At 37.9% G+C, this 24445-nt stretch overlaps 1 protein-coding gene and 1 pseudogene across 4 annotated transcripts; both read right to left on the bottom strand.

Annotated features, from left to right (window-relative positions):
- Positions 1-1071: 1071 nt before the first annotated feature.
- On the bottom strand, positions 1072-3619 carry LOC121785879. 4 transcript variants are annotated; one of them, XR_006047079.1, is made up of 4 exons: positions 3359-3619; positions 2302-2640; positions 1607-1769; positions 1072-1503 (listed from the first exon to the last, which is right to left on the bottom strand). XR_006047079.1 is itself a non-coding variant. In XM_042184344.1 (3 exons), exons 1-3 carry the CDS (start codon positions 3549-3551, stop codon positions 1484-1486), a joined length of 552 nt encoding a protein of 183 aa, XP_042040278.1. In that variant the 5' UTR covers positions 3552-3619; the 3' UTR covers positions 1072-1483. The 4 variants fall into 4 exon arrangements, 3 of the variants coding, with proteins under 3 accessions (XP_042040278.1, XP_042040279.1, XP_042040277.1); XM_042184344.1 differs by lacking the exon at positions 1607-1769; XM_042184345.1 differs by lacking the exon at positions 1072-1503 and having other exon boundaries at positions 1540-1769.
- An 11775-nt stretch (positions 3620-15394) lies between these two features.
- On the bottom strand, positions 15395-23584 carry LOC121786673 (annotated as a pseudogene).
- Between the last annotated feature and the right edge of the window lie 861 nt (positions 23585-24445).

Here is a 24445-nt window from a genome sequence, read left to right as displayed (position 1 = left end):
TTAATATAAAAAAATAATACTACTATTTAAAGAAATACTCCATCCGTCCCATAAAAATATGTTCACTTTCCATTTTCGTCAGTCCCCCAAAAATGTGAGCATTTCATTTTAGGGCAAATTGCTTGTAAAGTCATGAACTTTCAGAATAGTTTGATTTTTCCCGTGAACTTTAAATGTTGCACGAAAAGTCATGAACTTTATCGGACTGTGTAAATTTCCCATCCGACCCGACCCGATAGATTTTCGACACACACTTATCCTACGTGGCGCGCCGGAGGTGTGACTTGGAAAATGACAAATTCAGGTTAAATTCAAATTGTGGAATTAATGTTACTTTTACGCTAAATTTGATTTGTAAGTTTATGTAGATTTGTATGTTGAATTCGATTTGTTTTATGTTTGTGATAGAAAAGAATAATAAGAATTAGTGGAGTTTTGCCAAGTCACGCCTCCGGCGCGCCACGTAGGATACGTAATTGCGTCGAAATCTATCGAGTCGGGTCAGATGGGAAATTTACACAGTCCAGTAAAGTTCATGACTTTTCATGCAACATTTAAAGTTTACGGGAAAAACTATTTTGAAAGTTCATGATTTTACAAGTAATTTGCCCTTCATTTAAAGGAAAGTTATCCCCAACTCATTACCCATATACATCAATTTATTTACAACTTATACCACTATGACTCAACATTACAACTCATTAAACACTAATAATTATGTATGTCCCACTATCCACTAACACCACTTTAACTATCCTTCTCATCATCTTTCCTACTTTACCAATTGTGCATTAATTCTTGTGACATTTCAAATATACTTATTTTTATGGGACGGGGGAGTACATAATTTTAAGCAAAAAATAAAATATACAAAAATGAAAATTCAGCCAATTTCTATTGCACGGAACTGCTGTGCTCGCAATTATTTCGTGTAAAATAGAATTATTTTCGAGCACAATAGATGGCTGAATTTCCGACTAAATTGAGAAATTTTCGAGCACAATGGAGGTGCTCGCAATACTTTGTGACGAGGCTGATGGAGAGCACACTTGCTACTCACAAAGACCAAAGTTCATTGAAAGTTTCATAATGCATATGCTACATTATAGAACAATAGTTGTCTGAACATTGTGGGAGTATCAGAAGATAATGTTATACCATAAAACTATTTGAGACCACTACAGCATCTCAAATTTCTCAAATGTTGAAATCCTCTTGATTTCAAAAATGATTTCTATACAGAAGTTGTTAGCTTTTGCTCTACCTGTAGGCCTCAACATTCTTGACCTCCAACCATCAATCACCTCATTGATAGAACTTTCAACCATTCTAGCAACAGATATGCAAGTCACATGTTTCATGTACTAGAATCTATATCTCTTTTCAAAGTTAAGAGTTCTAACGACGAGTTTTCAAGAACCGGGGCCAGCTATGTGTGCGTGTGTGTATGGTTTTCAGCTGACTCCAGAACTGTCATTCGAGATCAAGCTCCATGAATTTCTCCTACAAAGATTATTGATGGAAACATCTCAACAGTATCAAAAATCACTTATCATTATGAGTTCTTGGTGCAAATCATCTTTAATTGGTGAAGCATTTATTCTACCTATTTAACATCAACAACAAATCTTATATCAGGTAGTTTCAGGCCAACATGCTACAGCAGCAGCTGTAATACCAATAAAATACTTCGACAACTCTTTCAACAACGATCACCAGAGTAGGCTATCCGTATATGTCATCATGAGGTTACAAGAACTGGCCGGCATCTGAAGGACGCACAGGTAAAGATTCTACCTTTAAATGCTTTAAAAAACTTGTGAGTATGACAATGTGTGTTTTTATGACAAGCCTATCACAAGAGAAGCTTAAAGAATGTGAGGATTTGGACAATTCTTTTCACTATACAGATATCTCTCACACTCTTACTCTATCTCCATCAAGAAATGGCACCTAATTCAGAAACAAGGGTAAAAATCCTAGGGAATAAGCGGGTGCAATCTATCGATGAGCGAGAGATGTTCCAACATGACAGCAGAAAGAGACTAAAAGAGAACATTGTTGATGATACATGTGATTTTTTCTAGTAACATAACCATATTTGAAATTGTTATTGGATTTCAATTCATTTTTTGACTTCATATCTGTAAAATCCATATACACACGACGTCTCATGCTTCTTCTAGGTCACAAGAAACACCAAGAAAGATCAACAACCAAGATTTATCAGATAAAGTAGAGAAAATTACAAGGCAAATGCAATTTCACTATAATATGTTTATGGGAAAAGTTGCACATAACCTGTTGCAATTGCTATTCCTAAAATGACAATAGGCGGGAGGATAACGAAGGCACCAATAGTGGCAAAGAAGACTGAGTCGTTCCTCCGGGATACTTCGTTCAAATAAGTCTGCCTCCGAATGTTTCTCTTTTGTGATGTGGTTAGGAACTTGGCAGTCACCTTCTTCAGATTCTTACCCAATGGGATAGTGAAATCGTCATCGCTGTCTCCAACCAAATTAGCAAGCTGTTCGCGTATGGTCGGTCCACCATCACTCTCATAGCCTTGGCTAGAGGCTCCACTAGATGTGAGTTGATCCAAGAGATCCATCTGAATCCGAGCTGAAGTCGATGATGACCCTATAATCAATAAGCAGGATACAAAAATCAGTAAAACTTACATCTCAAAGAGATATGCTACTACATCTCAAAACACTTGAGACAAGAAAATTAGGCAGCTAAGGCTCCGTTCGGTACCATGGAATTGAAGAGTAGATAATCGTCACAAAATTCTTTATTTACTTATAACAAGACCTTAAATGCCATCAAAGTTGCTCATGCTTTAAATTTAGGAGAAACACTAATTGAAGCTCATCCTTGCCTAATTTAAGATATTCCTTAATATACCCCCTTCATCCTTGCTGAGTCGTATTCCTTTTTGGATTATCCCACTGTAGCCGAGTCAATTCCTATTTTGGCAAAAATCAACAATCTTTCTTTACTCTTACTTTACTTTCTCTTAATTTATTTTCTCTTCATATCTCTACCTTTTATCTTTCCTACTTTATTATCTATTTACTTAACTCACTTAATACAATTTTTCTTAAATCTCGTGCCTTATTACAGAGCGACATAGGGGTACTATTCTAAACAAGATTATAAATTTGGATAATTAGAAGGATATAACATAATCAAAACAACCCTTTTCATGAATAGCTACTTGCCTTGGCACCACCACAAAAACAGTTCACTTTTTCAATTAAATATCAAAACTGAGACGAAAATGTGCCCAATTTAAATTTGGAACAACTCAATTCATTAGTATACAATATATTAGGAAGATGAAGAAAATGATTACCAGAATGAGTAGGTGAGTCTTCTTCCTCCGAAAGTGTGCTCTCAGTTCCTTCAGACAGCGCAGCCGCCGATTTCAGACAAGACGGAGAGGGAGAGTGATGGAGCTTCAGCCCAATTTTATGCCTCGAAATCTTGGGAGAAATTAAGAGTGTTGGGTGGAGAGCAGTGGAAGCAGTTCCAAGATTCAGCGCCATAGCGAAAAAGTATGCTTTGCTGAGGGGTGGGATCCTCTGCTGTGCTGAAAGCACAGCAGCCCCTGCTGCTCCTCACTATTCATCAAAATAATATATATTTATTTAATTAAATTTATTTTTATTTATTTGCTTATTTTATTTGTTGTGAGGGGCAGCAGGGGCTGCTGTGCTTTTCAGCACCGCAGAGGATCCCCACCCCTTTGGTGAATGTGGAAAATGAGCTTCTTCTGCCATCGTAGGCTTAGGTGGCTACAAATTCGTTAAATTTAACTACCACCTCAATTTAAATGCCGGTTCCCAAAATTAGCTCGTCCACACAAAATTATTTTTACAATAATTGTTTAGAATTTTTTTTTAATAATTGTGAGTTCAATTAGTTAATGGATATCAATAATTCTAAAAGAATGAATCAAACACATGACAATTAACAGGAAAGGAATAAAAATGATAAAATGAAATAATTAATGAAAATTAGAGGAAGTACTTAATATTTAGGAAAAAAATCAGATTTTTGTAACATCACATTAATTATAAATTTTAAATTTTTGACAAAATAGCAAGAATGGTGAACATTATATTTATGTGGACGGATTTCTTAATATGTTTAAATGAAAATAATCAAATGTATTACTATAATCCATTCCATATAAAAATAGAAATTCTTTTCATTACGGTTCGTCCTATAAAAATAGTCTACTTTTATTTTGGGTAAGTTTTTTCTCTCTAACGAGGCGGGTCTCATTCTTCACCGACAACACTCCATCATTTTATCAATTGTGTATTAAAACTCGTGGCTTCCTAAAAATTTCTATTTTTATGGAAGAGTTTGAGTATGAAATACTATGCTACATACTTTATGTGAGCACCGCTGTTTTTTAATGGATGTTTCAATACATGAAATAACAATTTTTAATATATTAAAATTAAGCTAAAATCATTTATGAGCCCTACCATCAATGCATTAATATATACTTCTTAATCCTAATATATTTAAAATTAACAATTTTGAAGTCATATAATTTGTAATTAAAATTATCATAAAAAGTGATAAATCAATTGAAAGTTTAAACTAAAGTTGTGAGAATATATATACTACCTCCGTCCTTGAAAAATATAAATTTTTGAAACGGCACGAGTTTTAATGCACAACTGGTTAAGTAAGGGCATTCACAGTGCTATCCTTAAATCCAAAGTCTATCTCCATTTCCTCCTGCCACATCAGCAACCCATCTCATAGCCTATCTTCCTACAATGACAGCCTATCCCTGAGCCTATCTTAGAGCCCATTTCATTTTCACATCAACACTATTTTTATATATTTCACTTTTAATTGTTGGTGTAAATTAAAGGCAACGTAATATATGACAAAAAACTAATTTCATTAAAAAATAAAATAAAACATCCTACATTAAAAAAATACGATAAAGATAGATAAAATAAAAAAAAAACAACGGAAAAACACATCAATCGGACTCGGGCTCCAACTCGTCCTCCCCGACACGACTCATTAACCTTATATATTTGGAGAAATCTTTCAGTTGCTGATATATTTCCCAGTACTTGAACCCTTTCGCATTGCCATCGTAGATATCGTGAAATTTAGCACACTCATACACCAGGCGTTTCCAATGATTGCGTAGATTGTTCGGGCTGGTGTGTCGGGGCCCCTACAGTATTTACTTGTTCGTATCTTTTCATGATACGTGCCCAGAAACCGCCCTGGCGATTTTGGCTACAACCGGGTCGTCAGAGATCTCTGCCCAACAATGAGCAAGAGCAATCGACTTCTCTATGGAGTAGGTACTCCTCGTCCGCCCAACCTTAGACGCATCCCCAACTTTCTCCTCTTTTTTCCCTTTCATGTCGGGCACCTCGTTGCTGAAGTTCATACTCCCTCCGTCCCTGAAACTTTGTCACTTATTTCTATTTTCGCTCGTCCCAAAAATTTTGTCACCTTTTACTTTATCATTTTTGGTAGTAGACCCCACATTCCACTGACTCATTTTCACTCACATTTTAGTATAAAACTAATATATAAAGGTAGGACCCACATTCCACTAATTTTTTCAACTCACTTTCTATTACATTTCTTAAAACCCGTGTCGCGTCAAATGGTGACAAATCATAAGGGACGGAGGGAGTATCTTTTACCGTGGAGAGAAGTAAAATTGAGATTGAGATTGGAAAGGGATGAATGTGAATTGATGGAGAATGAGGCAAATATAGTGGATTAAAAATTGGATTAAATTAAAAAAGAGAGAGAGAGATTGGCGCCTACATCGGCCCCGACACGCCGCAATGAAGGCCTCTCGCAGGGCCGATAACCTATCAGCTGGGGGCGATGGATCGACGTTGGGGCGGAGCCACATCAGATGGATGATAGGCCCCCTCCCCACAATGGGAGCGGATGATGACCGATAGGGTGGTCGATCGCTTGGCGGTGGCGACCGTCCACCATTGCTAATGCTCTAATAGAGCAGAATTGGTAAAACAAGAGAGAGAAAAAGAAAAAAGAGTAAAGTAAGAGAATGGAGGAGAAAAAGTAGTGGAAATAATGTTAATGAATTATGAGATCCATGCCATAAAATAGAAAGTTTAGAAAATTTCCATATTTAAAGGACGACCCAAAATAGAATTAGTTTCTATTTTTAAGGGATATAGGCAGTATATTTTAATCGATGGATGTGACTTTGGATTGAACTTGTGAACGTGGGGTTTGTAAACTTGGTTTTTGAATTTTGGGGACATTGGCTTGTGAACTTGGATTGAATTTGCAGGTGAATTTTGGGGACGGCTTGTGAAGTTGGATTGAATTTGTAGGTAAATTTAGGTGGTGTTAAATAGAATTTGTGAAAGAAACTTATTGTAGAATATTATTGAATTGTGTATTTTGTATAAAATAAGTAAGTTGTCGTAAAAGTTTTCTATGTGGTCCACGAGACCCGTCGATCTTATATTTGCAAAACGAACATGTTTCGTGTAATAATATATAGATTTATATGGAATGTTCCCATTCATAGGAAAGTATGAAATGGGATTCAAAGAAACTACAATGCAGGGAATCAAAAGATATTATCGGAACATCTAAGACTGGAACTAAGTGATGATGAAGAACCATATATTTACATGCAACGGGCTCAAGTGCATATACTTGATTGCTCCAAACGGGCCTAGGAATAAAATATTTCCTCAGTCCCAACTAAATTGAGTCATATTTCAAACTAAATTGAGTCATATTTCAACTTGATATCTTGTTGTTGCATCTCAAATTAGAAGATCTACATGAGAACAAATACATAATCTGGCAATGCATTTTTCTGAAAATCAATATTACTATCCGGATATCATACAATTACATCATACTACAACACATGAATTTCTAACACAAATCAACCAATTAATTAACAATAAAATTAGACAAATCGTAGTCATACTCACACACCAGGTGCTGATTATCTTGATCAAGGTCTTGCTGAAATATGTGATCATAGTTACATGCAATATCATAATTATCGCACGAGTCCGACTCCATCTCCATCAGCATCGCCTCTAAACCCTTATAAATTTCCATCTCGCGCTTCAGAGTTGGCGCGACGCTCATACCCTCCTCGGTGTTGTGGTGATGATGTGAATCTTGATTATATTCGCCGTTTCCGGTGAGTTGTTGGACGAGGCTTTTGAAGTTGTACGTGTCTATGATGTACACTTTTGGCCGCAAAATCTTCATCATATTGGTGACTTGTGGTTTCTTTACATATGATTTCATGGGCGTTGATCCATTTGATTTCTTCTTTCCCATTATTTTTATTTTTGGGAATAAATCACACGTTGATGTAATTCGAGAGGTGTGTATTGTTATGAAGAGAATTTTTTTTGGAGATGGATATTTATAGTGGGAAGAATTAATTAATTAATTAATTAAGACGTCGTATATGGCTATAGATGCTGAAAATGAGGTTTAATTGCGCAAGGGTATGTAAATTGTAGTCCATGCACACCTACAACACGACTATAACTCAATGTAGAAATGTGTATGGTATATATGCCAAGATTTGTATTTTATGGATGTGTCGGTTCCTTAGTGGAGTACTATTTTCTTGTTTTCCCATAATTCTTTTTTAATTTTATTTTTTTAAAATTGTCATAGCACATTATATATGTTGTGTTGCAGTCCTGTCTTTTTATTTTATTTTACTACGGACTATATTATGCTATGTAGAGTGATGAATTGATTTAATTTGTAGATGTTTCTTCCGTCATATCACACGTCCCACATTTTATGAATGTATTAATTACGTTTACAATATAGTTTGATTTGTGGAAAACAATATCGAAAACATGTATAATAAGCCTAGTAGGGAGTATCAATTGATGTATAATTGAAATACATTCCATATTATATATATATAGGATTGTATTCAATGTCGAACTAATTTTAAATACCGAACTAGAGAATAAATCTCATCCACCCTTTATTCTAATCTAACGATTAATTCATTATTAATTATATCTCATTTGTTTATTCAATTAATATTACAAAAGGGTTGTAATGGAAATTCATAATTCATACGGTTATTGCTTTACCATAATTCATGCTAAGTTAATTAAGGAAATTGGATCAGCATTATTGTGATTCACGATTATTTGGAACTGAATTTGCATTCCACTCGAGCAATCTCTTCAGCTATCGTCAATGTATCAATCGCAATCTTCAACAAATTCTAAATAATCGTGAATCTTTATTCCATACAGAAAATATTAACGACAATCATGGAACTATCGTGAATTTGCATTCCATACAATCACAATCTTCAGCTATCGTCAATATTCAATCTCTTTTGTATAATCGTGAACCTGCATTCTATACCATCACAATCTTCTTCTTCAAACACCTTTACGCCTTCAACACAAATCACCAGTACAACAATGGACGACTCGAGCAATCCTTCTCCCACAACTGACTTTTCTCCGGAAGCAGCGAACATACGTGGAACTGCTTATACAGAAAATATTAACGACAATCATGGGACAATATTCGATGAGTTACAATCTATAGTTGGCGGCTAGCCTTTTTAAATCGATTCCGAATCATCCGATGATGAAGATGTCGATCCATGTAACTTATATCGATATTTGACTGATTATTTTAGTGATTGATGTATTTATTTATTCTTTTGATCGTATTAGTGAAATATTGGTCATACTGAATGAACTGTTTTATTGTTGGAATGAACTATTTGTCGATTTTAGTGATTGATGTATTGATTTATTCTTTTGATCGTATCAGTAAAAATATTGGTCGTACTGAATGAACTTTATTTTTGTTTGAATGAACTATTTGTAGTTTAGTATGAAGTGTTTTTTTGTACGCAAAATCTCTGTATCATATCTTGTTTTGTACTCCCTCCGTCCCGCACTACTCGCACCTATTTCCTTTTTGGGCGTCCCAAGTTACTTGCACTCTTTCCATTTTTAGTAAAAAATTTCACCTACAGCCGTCATTTTTGACTTTCCTATACACTCATTCCTTAATCTCCGAGCCGAAAAGGAAATGAGCGAGTAGCCCGGGACGGAGGGAGTATTATTTTTGAATAATCTTTTAGTGAATAATGTATGGATTTCTGATCAGATGGCCGTAGCTGTGAAATGTTTAACATTCGGAATGAACTATTATGTTGTTTGTATGAAACTTTTGAAGTAAGCTAAGCTATTTTATGTTATTAAAAATCATGGGTGCTGCTCCTAAATTGATCATTACTGATCAGGTTTTGGGAATGAAGGTGGTTGCTGAAAGTGTTCTCGTTGATACAAGACATAGATGGTGCATGTGGCACATCATGTTTAAGGTTGTTGAAAAATTGCCCAAGAATCAGCTCCGCAACGAGGTTGGTAATCATGATGCAAGAATCAGCTTGTGTCTTTGTGTCTTGATGTAATGACTCAGTTTTTGAACTTCTTTATATATATGAACCCCTTTTCAGTTTAGATGAATATGATTTAAGCAAAGATGAAGTTTTTTGGCTATGTTTTTATAGTTTGAGGATGAACTTATCTAACGTCACAATGAATATTTTGTCAGACAGAATGATCTCTTTATGTTATTTTGTTTATTGATGTTTTATTTGTCTCATATAATGTTTTGTTCATCTAGTAGTAAATTTAATTCCTCGGATGACCATCTTTCTACACCCCTCAGTAGAACAATTCCATAATGTAAACTTATTGATTCATTATGTATTGTAGACGTTTCATCATGTAATCACATTACTTTATCTTATAATAATCTAAGAACTGCACTCGACCAACATATCCATATTTTGATTAATTTTAGCTAATAATAAAAGAATTATTTAGCCTATTCGGTTTATGATTTACGTGTATGAACTTATCTACAAGTTCAATGAATAGTTTTTCATCCAATATGATCATTTATTGCTATTTTGTTTAATGTGGTTCTTGTTTTTGTTTATTTTCTTCAGTTATTCAATTTAGTTTAATGTGTTCTGATCTGTACAATATACCATTTTTAGTAAATCATTGTTCTGAATAGTTTTGTTTATCTGATGAAGTTTATTTGTGTTTTTGCTGAACCAAAGTAGTTTATCCAATAAATTTATGCATAGAATTACTGAAGACTAAATGAAAAGAATCTTCAATAATGGTGTAATATATGTTCACAAATCATGCAGATAATTAAAATCCGTGGAAAAAATAGTGCCAATTTCATATTTACGGTTGTATCTCTACCACAAAACACTAACAAACTATGACATCACTTATTCTTTATGTAATCTGCTATCATTTTTTCAACATCAATGTGATTGCATTTGCTTGCCTCTACGTAGTATCCTGTTGTGATGAGCTTGTTGTGGATGCATTCGTGACTGATTATTGCATTCATCAAAGCTGAACAATATTTGGCCCTCAAGCTCTGCAGTACTCCTTCGCTTATTTTTATAGCCCTCAATTCCAATATTCAACGCGCTCGCCTTTGTACATCACAATCTTCAGCATTAGTTATTGTCCTCCATGGCATTGCCATTCTCTCTATTATGGCAGAGGATATTGTTTTGCATTATTGTACAAGGCCGATCTGTGTCAAATAGTGACAGAAAAACATCATCTGCAGACACAGCAACACAGTTTAGAGATTTATGATTTCTTGATGTACGAAGAAAGTTATATAACAAGTCTAGAACACTAACCAGTCTCTGGAATGTCACCATAGCTCTTTGTAAGATCGTTATTAAACCTCTCTTGTGTATCAGTTCCAAATTCTTCTTTGTCACTATCAGCAACACTAATATCCTTTTAAAATGAGGCTGTTGTTTTCTCTATGTACAACAAGTTCAAAATAATCAACACGGGACATAACAAATCTATGCAATAAATCAAATAACCAAAATAAGAGAACAAAACAACAGTTCATCGAATAATCAGTCCACATCATCAAATAATCATTCCACATCCAGTAACATACATCACCAAACATAAGTTATATGACACATAGACCATAGCAAAAAATACTTCAGCATAGGTTAACCAGAATACATAATATAAATACATAATACTTCAGCTAATGTTGACAAGACTTCATCTTATAATTGTATACATTCAGATCACATCTTTAAAACCTTCACCCAACACAAAATTTTGGACAGACTTCAGCCGATTCTGAAGATACTTCATCTTATAAGTTGATAAGTTCATTTACAGCAGTCTAACATACTTCGTCTAACAAATTCACCCGAGTTTGAATGAAAAACAAGAACTTTAATCAACTAAATAAAACTGAAAACTGTGAACAAAATATAAATACATAATTCTTCATCTAATGTTGACAAGACGTCATCTTATAATCGTATACATTCATATCACATCTTTAAAACCTTCACCCTACACAACAATTTTGGACATACTTCAGCCGATTCTGAACATACTTCATCTTATAAGTTGATAAGTTCATTAACATCAGTCCAACATACTTCATCCAACAAATTCATCCAAGTTTGAATTTAAAACAAGAACTTTAATCAACTAAATAAAATTGAAAACTGTGAACAAAATATATATTCCAGAATTCGGGTTAGCTCACCCGAAATGTTTGGTTCAATCCGGTGTGGGCTAGAATCTGAACTAAATTACCATATACACTGAACTAATTTGAAGTTGTGGAACGCGATTTGCAAAACACAGAATCTGAACTAAATTAAGAAAAGAACTAAACTCACCGGGACCGGATAAATTTCTGGAACGCAACGACCGCTCATCTACAACCAAAATGTTAGAGATTAGTTCGAATGGATTTGGTAGACTGTAACTATTTTTTAAGACAACGAATACCGTTCATTTTGCTCCGCCTCGTGTCCACCATGGTGAGAAGGATTGAGAAAAGGTAGAGGGCTAGGGTTGAGAAATGGTACTGAAACGACGAAGAAGAGAGTGGGGGAAAGTTGAAACGTCGAGCGGGAAGTGGAATGGGAGAGAGTTTTACCCTAATTCATAATACCGTGATTTACGCCTGCATCATTTTTACCTTGTTTGACTACATTAAGAAATGACTATGCTATCCTTGGCTGAATTAATTCAGTTCGGGATGAATAATTTATATAGATGCAGTAAGTTTAATCTCATCCACCAAAATTTTAATCCAATGGATAATATTTAGTCTCTAGTTCTACACTAAGAAGGTGTTGTGTATATAAGGGGACCATATATATATATAGGGATGTATTCATTTCCTTTTTTATCTTTTGTTCTATTATTCTTTTTAATCTCAGCCCCACGATTTTATCATCCGACGGTTAGATTGGTGTCACGTGTCATTTAATAATGCAGATTTTCAGTTGAATAATGCACACCGACTAATAATGCACCATTATAGTGTAATAATGCAGATCATCTGGACCGTTGATTAATGAGATCTAACGGCCCATATTAAGAAGAATAAAGGATCTAAGGGATGAATAGGAGAATAACGCTCCCCTATATATACATAGAGGTTTGACCACATGTGTATCGAACCCGTCTTCGGCGGAATTCGACTAATCCTGCTTGACCGGCCTTGCGGATTAAGGCCAAAAATTTCTAAACCGGTGGTGAGGTTAAAACTCGTGACCTCAAGGTCACCATAGTTCCGTGCTGCCAGCTGCACTATAACCCGTTGGTACGATATTATATATTCTAATGAAACAAATGATGGATTCTTTTGTTCGAATTGACAAGAAATTAAGACCAATCAATATCACAAGAGACGTAATAAAAGTTATAATAAAGTCTAGATGCCGGTCAATCCATGGGTATTAGATGACAATTAAAAGATGGAAATAATAAATATAGTTAGTTATCCATTGTCTTGTCATCTCCAATTTCCTTAAAAAGAATTTAAAAAAGAAACAGAAAGGCCTTTTTATTTCGTGTTTATATTGATAACTATATTAATAGCCAATTGTATCATAAAATAACTTATACGAGCTAGTTACAAAGAAGCTGATCATTTACGTAATGTAATAATATTAAAATCGAAATAACCTCTGATAGAAATCGTGATTAATATTAGGCACTGTTTGATACACGGAATTGGAATTCTATGGAATTGAATTGGAAGATATTGAATTCTAATTCAATTCCAAATTCTTTGTTTGGTAAAGGGAAGTAATTAATATGAAATTAAATTTGAATAATTTGTGCACACACACTATGCACAAAATACACACTCACACACACTTCACACAAAATACACATACTATCCACACATAATACATACACTTCACACACACCACACACACTACACACATTTCACACACCACACACACTACACAAATTTCACACACATTTCACACACTACACACATTTCACACACTACACAAATTTCACACATTTCACACACTACACAAATTTCACACATTTCCCGCAATACACATATTTCACACACAACACACATTTCACACACTACACACACTACACACATTTCACACAGTACACACACCACTTCACACACATTTCACAAATTTCACACATTTCCCGCACTACACACACTATACAAATTTCATACATTTCCCGCACTACACGCATTTCACACATTACACACACTACACAAATTTCACACACTATACAAATTTCACACATTTCCCGCACTACACACATTTCACACATTACACACACATTTCACACATTTCAAGCATCCGATTTTTAGATTTTTTTTTCAGTTTTAGATTTTTTTTCCGATCAAAATAAAAAAATTGAAATTTTCTAAAAGTTTAAACTGAACCAAATTTGAAAATTTGGTTTGTGAATAGTGTGTGTATTTTGGGTATAGTGTGCGTAGTGTGTGTATTTTGTGTAAAATTTGTGTCGTGCGTGTATTTTGTGTGTAGTATGTGTAATTTGTGTATAGTGTGCGAAATGTATGTAGTGTGTGTATAGTGTGTAGCATGTGAAATGTGTGTAGTGTGTGTAGTGTGTGAAGTGTGTGTAGTGTGTAAAATTTATTTAGTGTTTGTAGCGTGCGAAATGTGTGTAGTGTGTGTAATGCAGGAAATGTGTGTAATGTGTGAAATGTATGTAATGCGGGAAATGTGTGAATTTGTGTAGTGTATGAAATGTGTGAAATGTGTGTAGTGTGTGAAATGTGTGTAGTGTGTAATCTGTGAAATGTGTGTAGTGTGTGAAATGTGTGTAATGCGGGAAATGTGTGAAATTTGTGTAGTATATGAAATGTGTGTAGTGTGTGAAATGTGTGTAGTGTGTGAAATGTGTGTAATGTGGGAAATGTGTGAAATTTGTGTAGTGTGTGAAATGTGTGCAGTGTGTGAAAATTGTGTAGTGCGTGAAATGCGTGAAATTTTTGTAGTGTGTTAAATGTGTGTAGTGTGTAGTGTGTGAAACGTGTGAAATGTGTGTGTGTGTGAAATGTGTTTATTGTGTGAAATATGTGTAGTGGGTAGTGAAGCTATCTAATTTTATGACTATTTGTAATTTCAATTTTCTACTTTTGATATGAAATTCAAATCATGAAATTGTAAAATTTGAAATTGTAATTCAATTCCAATTCTATACATTTTCGTAATACCAAACAAAGTAATTGGAATTGGAGCCTCCAATTCTATGTTCCCAAAACACACACTTAAGGAATTCGTTTTTCAAGTAGGATATAAATTGGAATATTTAACTGACTGGGTTGAGCTAGAAAATTCAAATTAATTGGATTAGTCAATCAAAAAAGAGAATAATTGAAGAAAGCTGGTAAATGGCTATTATATAGAGTGAGAAGTTTTTCAACCCAAACGACAAAAAAGGCATCTAACATTTTTCATATGCTATTTTACATTATTCTATAGTACTTTCTAAAATCCCGTGCACTACACACAAATGTGGCCTTTAGCTAGCACCGTTTATTGAACTAAAGCAATTGAATAGGAAAATAGTACTCCATCCGTTCTAAGGAAGATGACACCTTCCTTGGATGACACGGAGTTTTATGCAGTTTTATTTTGTACTCCTGTCCCGCTACAAGTGAGGCGCTCCAAATCGGACGTTGTTTCACAAAAATAATAATAAATAGTTAGAATAGAGATAAAGTAAAGTAAGTAAGATAATAATGTATATACGACTCTCTTTTATACTATTCTCTCCCTTACCTTACTTTCTCTCCACTCTAATAACGACGAAGAAATAGAGAAATGTAATAAAATCGTTTTCTATTATTAGCATAAGAGAAAGGGGAAGAGACATACATGTAAGGGTGAAGAAATGCAGGACAGAGCCGATCCTCGGACGCTTCATTGTCTTCCTTCAGCTGCTGGAATACGCACAGACAAAATGGTGCGCTGCCTCATCAAATATAACTTCCACGAGATAAAGAAAAAGTATCCATCGCAAAAAGGAGAGGACACTGCTGTAGTAGAAACACGTTTTATATGCAAAAATATACAGAGTTTGGCGCATATAAGTTGGTGACTTCACAGCTCGGACTCAGCTTCTAAAAATGTCCCAAGTAGGATCCATTCCCGTAATATATAGGCCGGTTTCTTGTCATTGACATCATTCGGGAACTAGAAGAACCACTACCAGTGTAGTTTCCAGCGAAAGCGACTCCTATATTCACAGCCCCAGGAGCGGCGGCATTCATAGCATGGTTCCTACCATTGCGACCGAAATTTGTTACTCCAAAAGCTGCCTGATTTATGTATGAAGTTTCCGGAGAATCAGGGAAAAATCCAAGATGCCTTTCCAGTTGAATACCAGATGGAGCAGATCCAACCAACCACGCTGACTAGGATAAGGGAAACCAACTCCCTGACCACTGGAAGGAAAAGGATGGGCCTTCAACGAAGACGACCATGCCGATGAATTGGCGTGCTCGGACTGGACAGAGGGACTTCCCCAAACAAACTGAGGACCAGAAAGCATCCCTATACTAGCTGGCTTGGAATAATCTAACGATGAGGAGCTTATGTTTGGATCAGGAGTCGAAGAATGATTCTGAAAAGACATTCCTTGCCCGTTGTTAGCCTTGCTGACGACCTGGTTTGTGTGGGCCATCCTTCCCAGATCTTTACCGATTGGCGCGATTTTTGCAGGATTTGATGCATGAGACGGGAGAATAGAAGCCAAGCCCGTTAAGTGGCTGCTTCCCACAGGCCTCAGACTTCCCAACTTTGGCTTTGGACTGTAATCATGTAGTGAATTGCGCTCGACTGGACTGCCATAATTGGTCCAGCTACCTGCAACAATCTTTTTCATCACGCAATTGGAAAACACCAAAATTTTGATGGAAACAAGTAAAATATTGTTGAAAGTGACAGCACCAACAACATGCCTGGAGGAGAATCAGCTAATGGAGAACTGGCTTGGTGAAGTCGAGCTTCATCTTGCTCCTGCTCTTGACCAAGCTGCTGCATTAAGCTGTGCAACAACAAAAAAAGGAACAACACACATTCAATAAATCGGGACGGACTTCCATATCTGTAGACAATAATGGATCCAGAAATCTTCAATGATTCATAATATCTCGTCTTTTTAAATGAATAGAGGATCCACCTCCGACGTGCCCCACCAGGCCAGCTAGGCTCAAGCTTTATGCGTTTTCCAGCTATATCACTTCTATTTAAAGCCTTTCAGGGCTGCGTCTGCAGCTCGAACATCGTAAAATTCGATAAATTTATGGGGCCGCTTATGAGGTGTTTCCCTTATCTGCATTTCGAGCAACACACACGGATAGTAGTTTAGTCAAAGGATACGGAGGTGCACCAGGTAGAAGCAACACTATAAGGTTCGAGTAGGTACTTCACGGAAATATGATACCTCCTTAACTTCGCCATAAGCTCCAAATATTTGGCGAAGGTCATCATTAGAATCTAAAGTATTCTGGAAAGTAACCAGCTGCAATAAATGGATTCCAGCTTCGTGTTCTCGCATTCGTCTAAGAATTACAACATCCACATTCGGAACTAGCATCAGTAGAAGCATGATACGAACTGGCATCATTCGGAAGTTTCCAACCACTTTTCTCTTTATCGGAAACACTAGGGAAAGGGGCTTTCGACTGACCTACAAATACAGATTCAAGCAACGATGGGACAAATTATTGAAATCAAATACACATGACGGATCCCTAGAACTTACCAGCAAAAGGATTTTTGGATTGCTCCATTGAAATCACTTCATGCGAAAACAGTTAAATGGCAACCAAGTGCGATGACATCTCTGGATTCCGCAAGTTCATAACCAAATAGACAAAGACCATATAAATAAGAAGTGAACTTTTTATTTAACAATAACTAATTAATGTACCAAACCTGAAAATGATCAACATGGACAAATAACAATTAATTAACGAAAGTAACAATTACAGAAAATTTAAAAAATGGATAATTCCAATCAAACTAACATTTAATATGGATCAAGACAGTAAATGTTTTGATCGAATCAAATTGAAACATAAAGATCAACTACAAACAGTAAAATTGAAGCCAATAACAAATTATCAACAATAATAATAAATTCCCCAAATCACGAATACAAAAGATAACAATAATTCATGCAAACCACTGGAAATTGACGAACTTAAATTGGGAATAATATTAGAGAAAATCACATTAGAATAAACCCTCACCTCAATTAGTGACAAATCCCCAAAAATATTAAGCTCATGAGCAAGACTGGTAACTGCCAAAAAAGAAGATTTAAGAGAGGGAGAGAGAAAGGAGGCCCCAAAAATAAGAGGAGAAAAAGAAAATGTTGTCGAAATTAGATACAAGTCTTGTCGGGCGAAAATTACAATTAAAAAAAAGGAAAATTACACGGAAAAACTGAAACAATTACACGGGAAAATATCTGTGGAAAGCGGTAAGCCGAGTCGAGGAGTCCTCTTTCCGCAAGACGAGATACGCCCCGGTAGTGCTCTCGGTTTGACGTGTCGTCCCCAAAGATAAAACGGCTTCGTCTCTGAAGTAGCAGCACCACTAGCAACAGAGCTCCGGCGAACGGGAGTAAGGCGGGGGCAGAGCTTCGACGGGAAGATATGCAGAGAGGGAGAGAGCGTGTATGCAAGAATGCTTGTGTATTCTATGTCTAGAATGCAATGGATGCATGCCTATTTATAGGCCAAGTCCACCTGCAAGGCATTGATGGAGTCAACAGTCATTATGTGTGCCATGATGGCTTGAACGTAACCGCCGGGGGTTATTGACTGGTGCACTAGCCAGTGGGAGCTGAAGAGATACGACGCACCTGGACATGCTACACGACGGGATACACCATGGACCGTCGGGGTCGATCGGGGACCTTTTGTCTCCCGTTATGCGTCGGGGTCCAGCGGGAACCTTTTGTCTCCCGTCATGCGTCAGGGTCCAGCGGGACCATGACGTGGACGAGACCCGTCGGGGATAGCGTAGAGTTTGGGGTGGTCTAAAAAGAACAAGCGGGGCTCGAACCGCGCTCAACGACCAGCTCCAAAGAACAGCCCAAAGCCCACCCAAAGACCAATTGCCAAGGCACAAGGCACAAGGCACCAGGCACCCGGTGCACGGGGCACGGGTCACGGGACACGGGTCACGGGCGGGCGACAGCGGCGCGCGCGTGTGGGCTCTGTCACCCGTCTTATTCCACGATAATTATTACACATAATAATTCATCTGATTAAATACTTCATCAAAGAAGTCTATCATCCCAATGTGGGATAGTTAACACTTAGTTAATTAATCCCTTAGTTTTTTCACATAGCTCATTTCTAGCTTTATTGTGACCAACTTTAATATATTATTTCTCACTCACCGGGAATCGGATTTGAGAAAATGAATATACTACGGTCATCTACTCGGAACGTAGATCGACGTTATTGTATTTAATTTCACAAAATTAAATGTCTTCTAATATTTATTATTAGTCAAAAATCATTTGACCAAGCACGATTCCAACAATCCCCCACATGAGTGGAAATTGCCAAATGCATATCTATGCAGATACAAGCTCAACCCTCAAGAGGTATGTAAGCATAAGGATATGTAGTTTTTTGCTTTGAACCATCCATAGTCAACACCATCGGATACACAGGCGGACTAGTAGCGCGATGCTTTAAACTATTCCTCCACGGCGTGCACCTAGACAATGATGTTAACTGATAGAAATCCATGGTTTCCATCCTAAAACCAATTGGTGATAGGAGGAGAGGCCCATGAGACTTATATAGTGGATTAAGCTCTTTGTGTACACCGATGTGAGATATTTTTTATGTTCATTTTATGTTTCAATTGCCAACACCCTCCCTCAAACCCTTCAAGGTGAATCTTGGAGGGGTTGGACTTTTTTATAATCGATTGGACAATCGGTCCAATTTTTTTTTTCTATCGGTTGGACCACTTGGCCCAAATTTTTAAGTCCAGAAATACTATTGGGTCAGTCATTTTTTTGGTTTCGGCCCAGATATACTGCTGGGTCAGTTAAATTTGACCCACAGTCAGCGACCCGCTCTAATACCATGATAGAAATTCGTGGGTTCCATCCTAAAACCAATTGGTGATAGGAGGAGAGGCCCATGAGACTTATATAGTGGATTAAGCTCTTTGTGTACACCGATGTGGGATATTTTTTATGTTCATTTTATGTTTCAATTGCCAACATTAACACTTAAACACCTCAACCTCATCCATTCTCACGTTTTGTGTCCATTTCAGGCCTTGGACACCACTTTGGATTCATAAGTGTATAGTTTGAAGCGGCCCCACTTCACGCTTACATAGGTGATTCCTCGTTAAGTATCTTGCCATACGTAGTCTTCTTGAGAACTTCATCTCAACGAGATCCTTTAGGAATCATTAAAAGTCATAGACTTAACCTCACCACTAGGCAAGTTTTTCAAACACTCTATTGCTCTCTAGGGAATAGATATAGATGAGTGTTTCACACGAACTCTCATAGCTTAGTTTTCCCATTGAACCAAGTTCCTGGGATCTCCAGTCATGGTTGGGTTACCACTATGACAATTCTTTAGTTTGTGGATTTCAAACCCATTCCCTCTAGCAATTTATTCATTTGATCACGATTTAACCTTTTGGTTAGCGGATCCGCTAGATTATCCAATGACTTCACGTAGTCAATTGTAATCACCCCTGTTGTGATCAAATGTCTCATGGTATTGTGTCGTCGACGAATGTGTCAAGACTTACCATTGTACAAGCCACTGTTTGCCCTTCCAATAGTGGCTTGGCTATCACAGTAAATTAACACTGGAGGCACGGGCTTTGACCAACATGGAATATCTTCAAGGAAGTTTTTAAGCCATTCGGCTTCTTCCGCGGTTTTATCTAAAGCTATGAATTCAGATTCTATGGTGGATCGGGCTATACATGTCTGTTTCGTGGATTTCCACGAGACAACACTACCCCCAATAGTAAAGACATATCCACTTGTTGAAAGTGAGTCTTTGTTATCGGATATCCAATTTGCATCGCAGTACCCTTCAAGTACCGGGGGTATCTCGAAAAGTGTAGCCCATGATTTTGAGTATACTTGAGATATCTCAAAACACTTACAAGAGCTTAACAATGCTCTTTGCTTGGATTGTTCGTATAACGGCTCAACTTGTTCACGGCGCAAGAAATATCAGGTCGAGTGCAATTAGTAAGATACATAATGCATCCAATGACCCGTAAATAATCTTCTTGTGTAACGGGCTCACCCCTGTTCTTGCTCAAGTGAACATTGAGCTCTATAGGCGTCTTAGCCGGGATGCCATCATAGGCATTGAATCTCTTTAATACTTTCTCAACATAATGAGATTGTGTTAAGGTGATTCTTTCGGATGTTCTTAGAATTTTCATTCCAAGAATTACATCGGCTAGACCCATATCCTTCATGTCGAAGTTTTTCTTCAACATGGCTTTCGTGTCGTTAATCACTTGGGTGTTACTTCCCATGATTAACATATCATCAACGTAGAGACATACTATAACGTATCCATTATCAGTGTTCTTAATGTAGACACATTTGTCACATTCGTTGATTTTAAATCCATTTGGTAACATCACGTTATCAAATTTCAAGTGCCACTGCAATGGCGCTTGTTTCAATCCATAGAGAGATTTAACCAGCTTGCATACCTTTTTCTCTTATCCAGGTACTACAAAACCTTCAGGTTGTTCCATATAGATTTCATCTTCAAGGTCACCATTTAGAAACACAGTCTTAAAACCCATTTGATGAATCTCAAGATTGTGCACAGCAGTAATCGCGAGAAGCACTCGAATTGATGTAATCCTCATTACAGGTGAGTATGTATCGAAGAAATCATACCCTTTCTTTTGTTTAAAACCTTTGACTACCAGTCGAGCTTTATACTTGTCCACTGTTCCATCGGCCTTAAACTTTCTTTTAAGGACCCATTTGCATCCTAAAGGTTTAGCACCTTCAGGTAGATCAACCAACACCCACGTGTGGTTTAGCAAAATTGACTCAATTTCGCTTTGAACAGCTTCTTTCCAATGCAACCCGTCTGGGCCAGCAAAGGCTACTTTTATCGATGTTGGTTCTTCATCCAACATGAATGCAATGTAGTCATGACCAAATGTCTTTGGTGTTCTGACCCTGCTACCACGTCTTGGTACCGCATCGTTTGGATCAGGCCTTGTTCGCTTGCGCGATTCTGGCTCTTCATCCGCTGATTTAGAACTAGTGGCTTCATCCTCAATTCTCGTCTCAGAATTGGGTACAATATTTTCCTTGTCTTTGCGAGGAAATATGTTTTCAAGAAATACAACATTTCTTGACTCGATTATTGTTCCCACGGACACAGTCGGTATTTCAGACTTGTGGACAACAAATCGATACGCACTACTATTAAGTGCATACCCAATGAAGATGCAGTCAACCGTTTTAGGACCGATTGTAACTTCTTTGGGCGGAGGAACCATCACCTTAGCCAAACATCCCCACACTTTAAGGTATTTGTAGGATGGCTTCCTTCCCTTCCACAACGCATAAGGAGTAATGTCCTTACCTTTGAGTGGGATTTTGTTTAGGATGTAGTTGGCTGTCAAAACAGCTTCCCCCCACATGTTCTGGGGCATCCCCGAACTGATCAGTAACGCATTCATCATCTCTTTGAGAGTTCGATTCTTGCGTTCTGCAACACCATTAGATTGTGGTGAATATGGTGCAGTCGTTTGGTGAACTATACCACTTGCGTTGCATAATTCCTCAAACGGGGCTACGTATTCACCTCCTCTATCACTTCGAATCATTTTGATTTTACATCCAAGTTGATTCTCGACTTCGTTCTTATAATTTTTGAACGCTTCTATTGCTTCATCTTTACTTCTTAAAAGATAGACATAACAATATCTTGTGCAATCATCTATGAATGTGATAAAGTATTTTTTACCACATCTCGTTCGCACCAATTTTAAGTCACATACGTCCGTGTGAATTAATTCAAGGGGTTTCGTGTTCCGTTCAACCGAATGAAACGGTAAGTTAGTCATTTTTGTCTCAAGACAAGTTTCACATTTGTTTTGAGTTTCTACTTCATTTGCCTTTAGTAAATCTAAACATACTAATCTTTTAATGGCATTTTGATTTACATGTCCCAATCTATTGTGCCACAAGTTAGAACACTCAGCCAAGTAAGAAGAAGTAGATGCATTCTTATTATTAGCCAACGACATAGGGACATGACATACAGCTACACTAAGCTTGAAAAGTCCGTCGGTTACAAAGCCTTTTCCGAGTGACTTCCCAAACTTGTACAAAGAGAACCTATCAGATTCAAATACAAGTTTAAACCGCTTATTCACTAGTATTGATCTTGACACTAGGTTCTTCCGGATGTCCGGGACGTGTAGCACATCCTTCAAAGTGATGGTGACGCCGGACGTCATCATGAGAATCACGTCTCCAATGCCGAGGACTTGAGACGAGGCTTAATTCCCCATATTGATCTTCCTCCCTTCAACAGCGGTGTAGGAGGCAAACTTGCTCTTATCGGCACAAACGTGGGCAGTAGCTCCAGTGTCGATATACCAGCCACCTTTGTTATCAACAAGGTTGACTTCTTCCGTGACCACAGCAACAAGGTCACTTTCATCCCAGTCCTTGAATTCTTTTTCAACAACGTGGGCAGCCGGCTTCTTCTTCGGCTTGCGGCAGTCCTTGGAAAAGTGGTCAGGTTTGCCACAGTTGTAGCAGTTGCCTTCAACCTTCCTCGCAGGCTGCTTCTTCTTGCCCGTGTCCTTTGCAATTGGACGGGAGCGTTTGTTGGAGGGACCGCCCCGCTCCAACAGATTGGCCTTTGCAACAGGTGGGCCATGGCCCTTAGCCAAACCATCACGTTTGCGCACATCTGACTCGATGCGCAACTTCACGATCAAGTCTTCAAGATTCATCTCCTTTCGCTTGTGCTTAAGGTAGCTCTTGAAGTCCTTCCAGCCGGGTGGAAGTTTTTCAATGACCGTGCCCGCCGTGAAAGCTTCAGGCAGGGCCATTCCCTCGGCGGCGAGGTCGTGGATGGTGAGCTGGAACTCTTGCACTTGGTCCATGATTGGTCAGGAGTCGACCTTTTTGTAGTCCAAGTACTTAGCTATTACAAATTTCTTAGTACCCGCATCATCACTACGGTACTTCTTATCTAGCATTTCCCACACTTGTTTTGATGTGAGAATAGTACAATACACGTTATAGAGACTATCATCTAAAGCACTTAAAATAAAGTTTTTACAAAGATAGTCTCCTTTGCGCCAAGCGTCATACTCGACGTACATCTCGACACGTGCCTCGTCCTCGCTTGGCGGGGTTGGCTCGTTCTCCTTGAGGAAGTTAACGACGCCTAACGTTATTAGGTAGAACAATATTTTCTGTTGCCATCTCTTGAAGTCCGTTCCAGTGTACTTCGACGGCTTCTCAGCGGGTGGCATCATCCTTGGTGCCATTGGTGCCGAGCTTGTCCCATGGAATGGACCAAATCCGTTGCCCCCGTAGGAGCTAACAATTGGTTGGGGCACAGTACCCCCCACAGTTGCGTGGAGCATGGAGGCCCCCGCATTTGTGCCGACCCCGAAGGATCCAGCTCCCGTGCCGACCTCGATGGATCCAGCACCCGTGCCGACCCCGAAGGATCCAGCACCCGTGCCGACCCCGAAGGGTCCAACACCCGTGCTGCCCCCGAAGGAGCTAGCACCCGTGCCGACCCCGAAGGGTCCAGCACGCGTGCCGACTCCGGAGGGTCCAGCACCCGTGCCGTGCCCGAAGGCCCCGACACTTGACCCAATGAAGGATCCAATGGAACCACTGAAAGTGGAACTGACCGACCCACTCGAGGTGAATCCAGAAACCGTCCCAAATGGGTTGTCAAACACCCAAGGGGCTGTTGATAAAGAGGTTGAGAAGCCAGGAGTCGGAAT

The sequence above is a fragment of the Salvia splendens genome, chromosome 22 (assembly GCF_004379255.2).
Source record: "Salvia splendens isolate huo1 chromosome 22, SspV2, whole genome shotgun sequence".
Taxonomy (NCBI): domain Eukaryota; kingdom Viridiplantae; phylum Streptophyta; class Magnoliopsida; order Lamiales; family Lamiaceae; genus Salvia; species Salvia splendens.
This window is presented reverse-complemented; position numbering and strand designations above follow the sequence as displayed.

Bases quoted from the DNA above. Each gene is read 5' to 3' on its own strand.
- LOC121785879 (XM_042184343.1), bottom strand. From the start codon at position 3,551: ATGGCGCTGAATCTTGGAACTGCTTCCACTGCTCTCCACCCAACACTC. The intron at 2,641-3,358 runs GTAATCATTTTC...TATTGATTATAG, and splicing joins AGACTCACCTACTCATTCTG to GGTCATCATCGACTTCAGCT.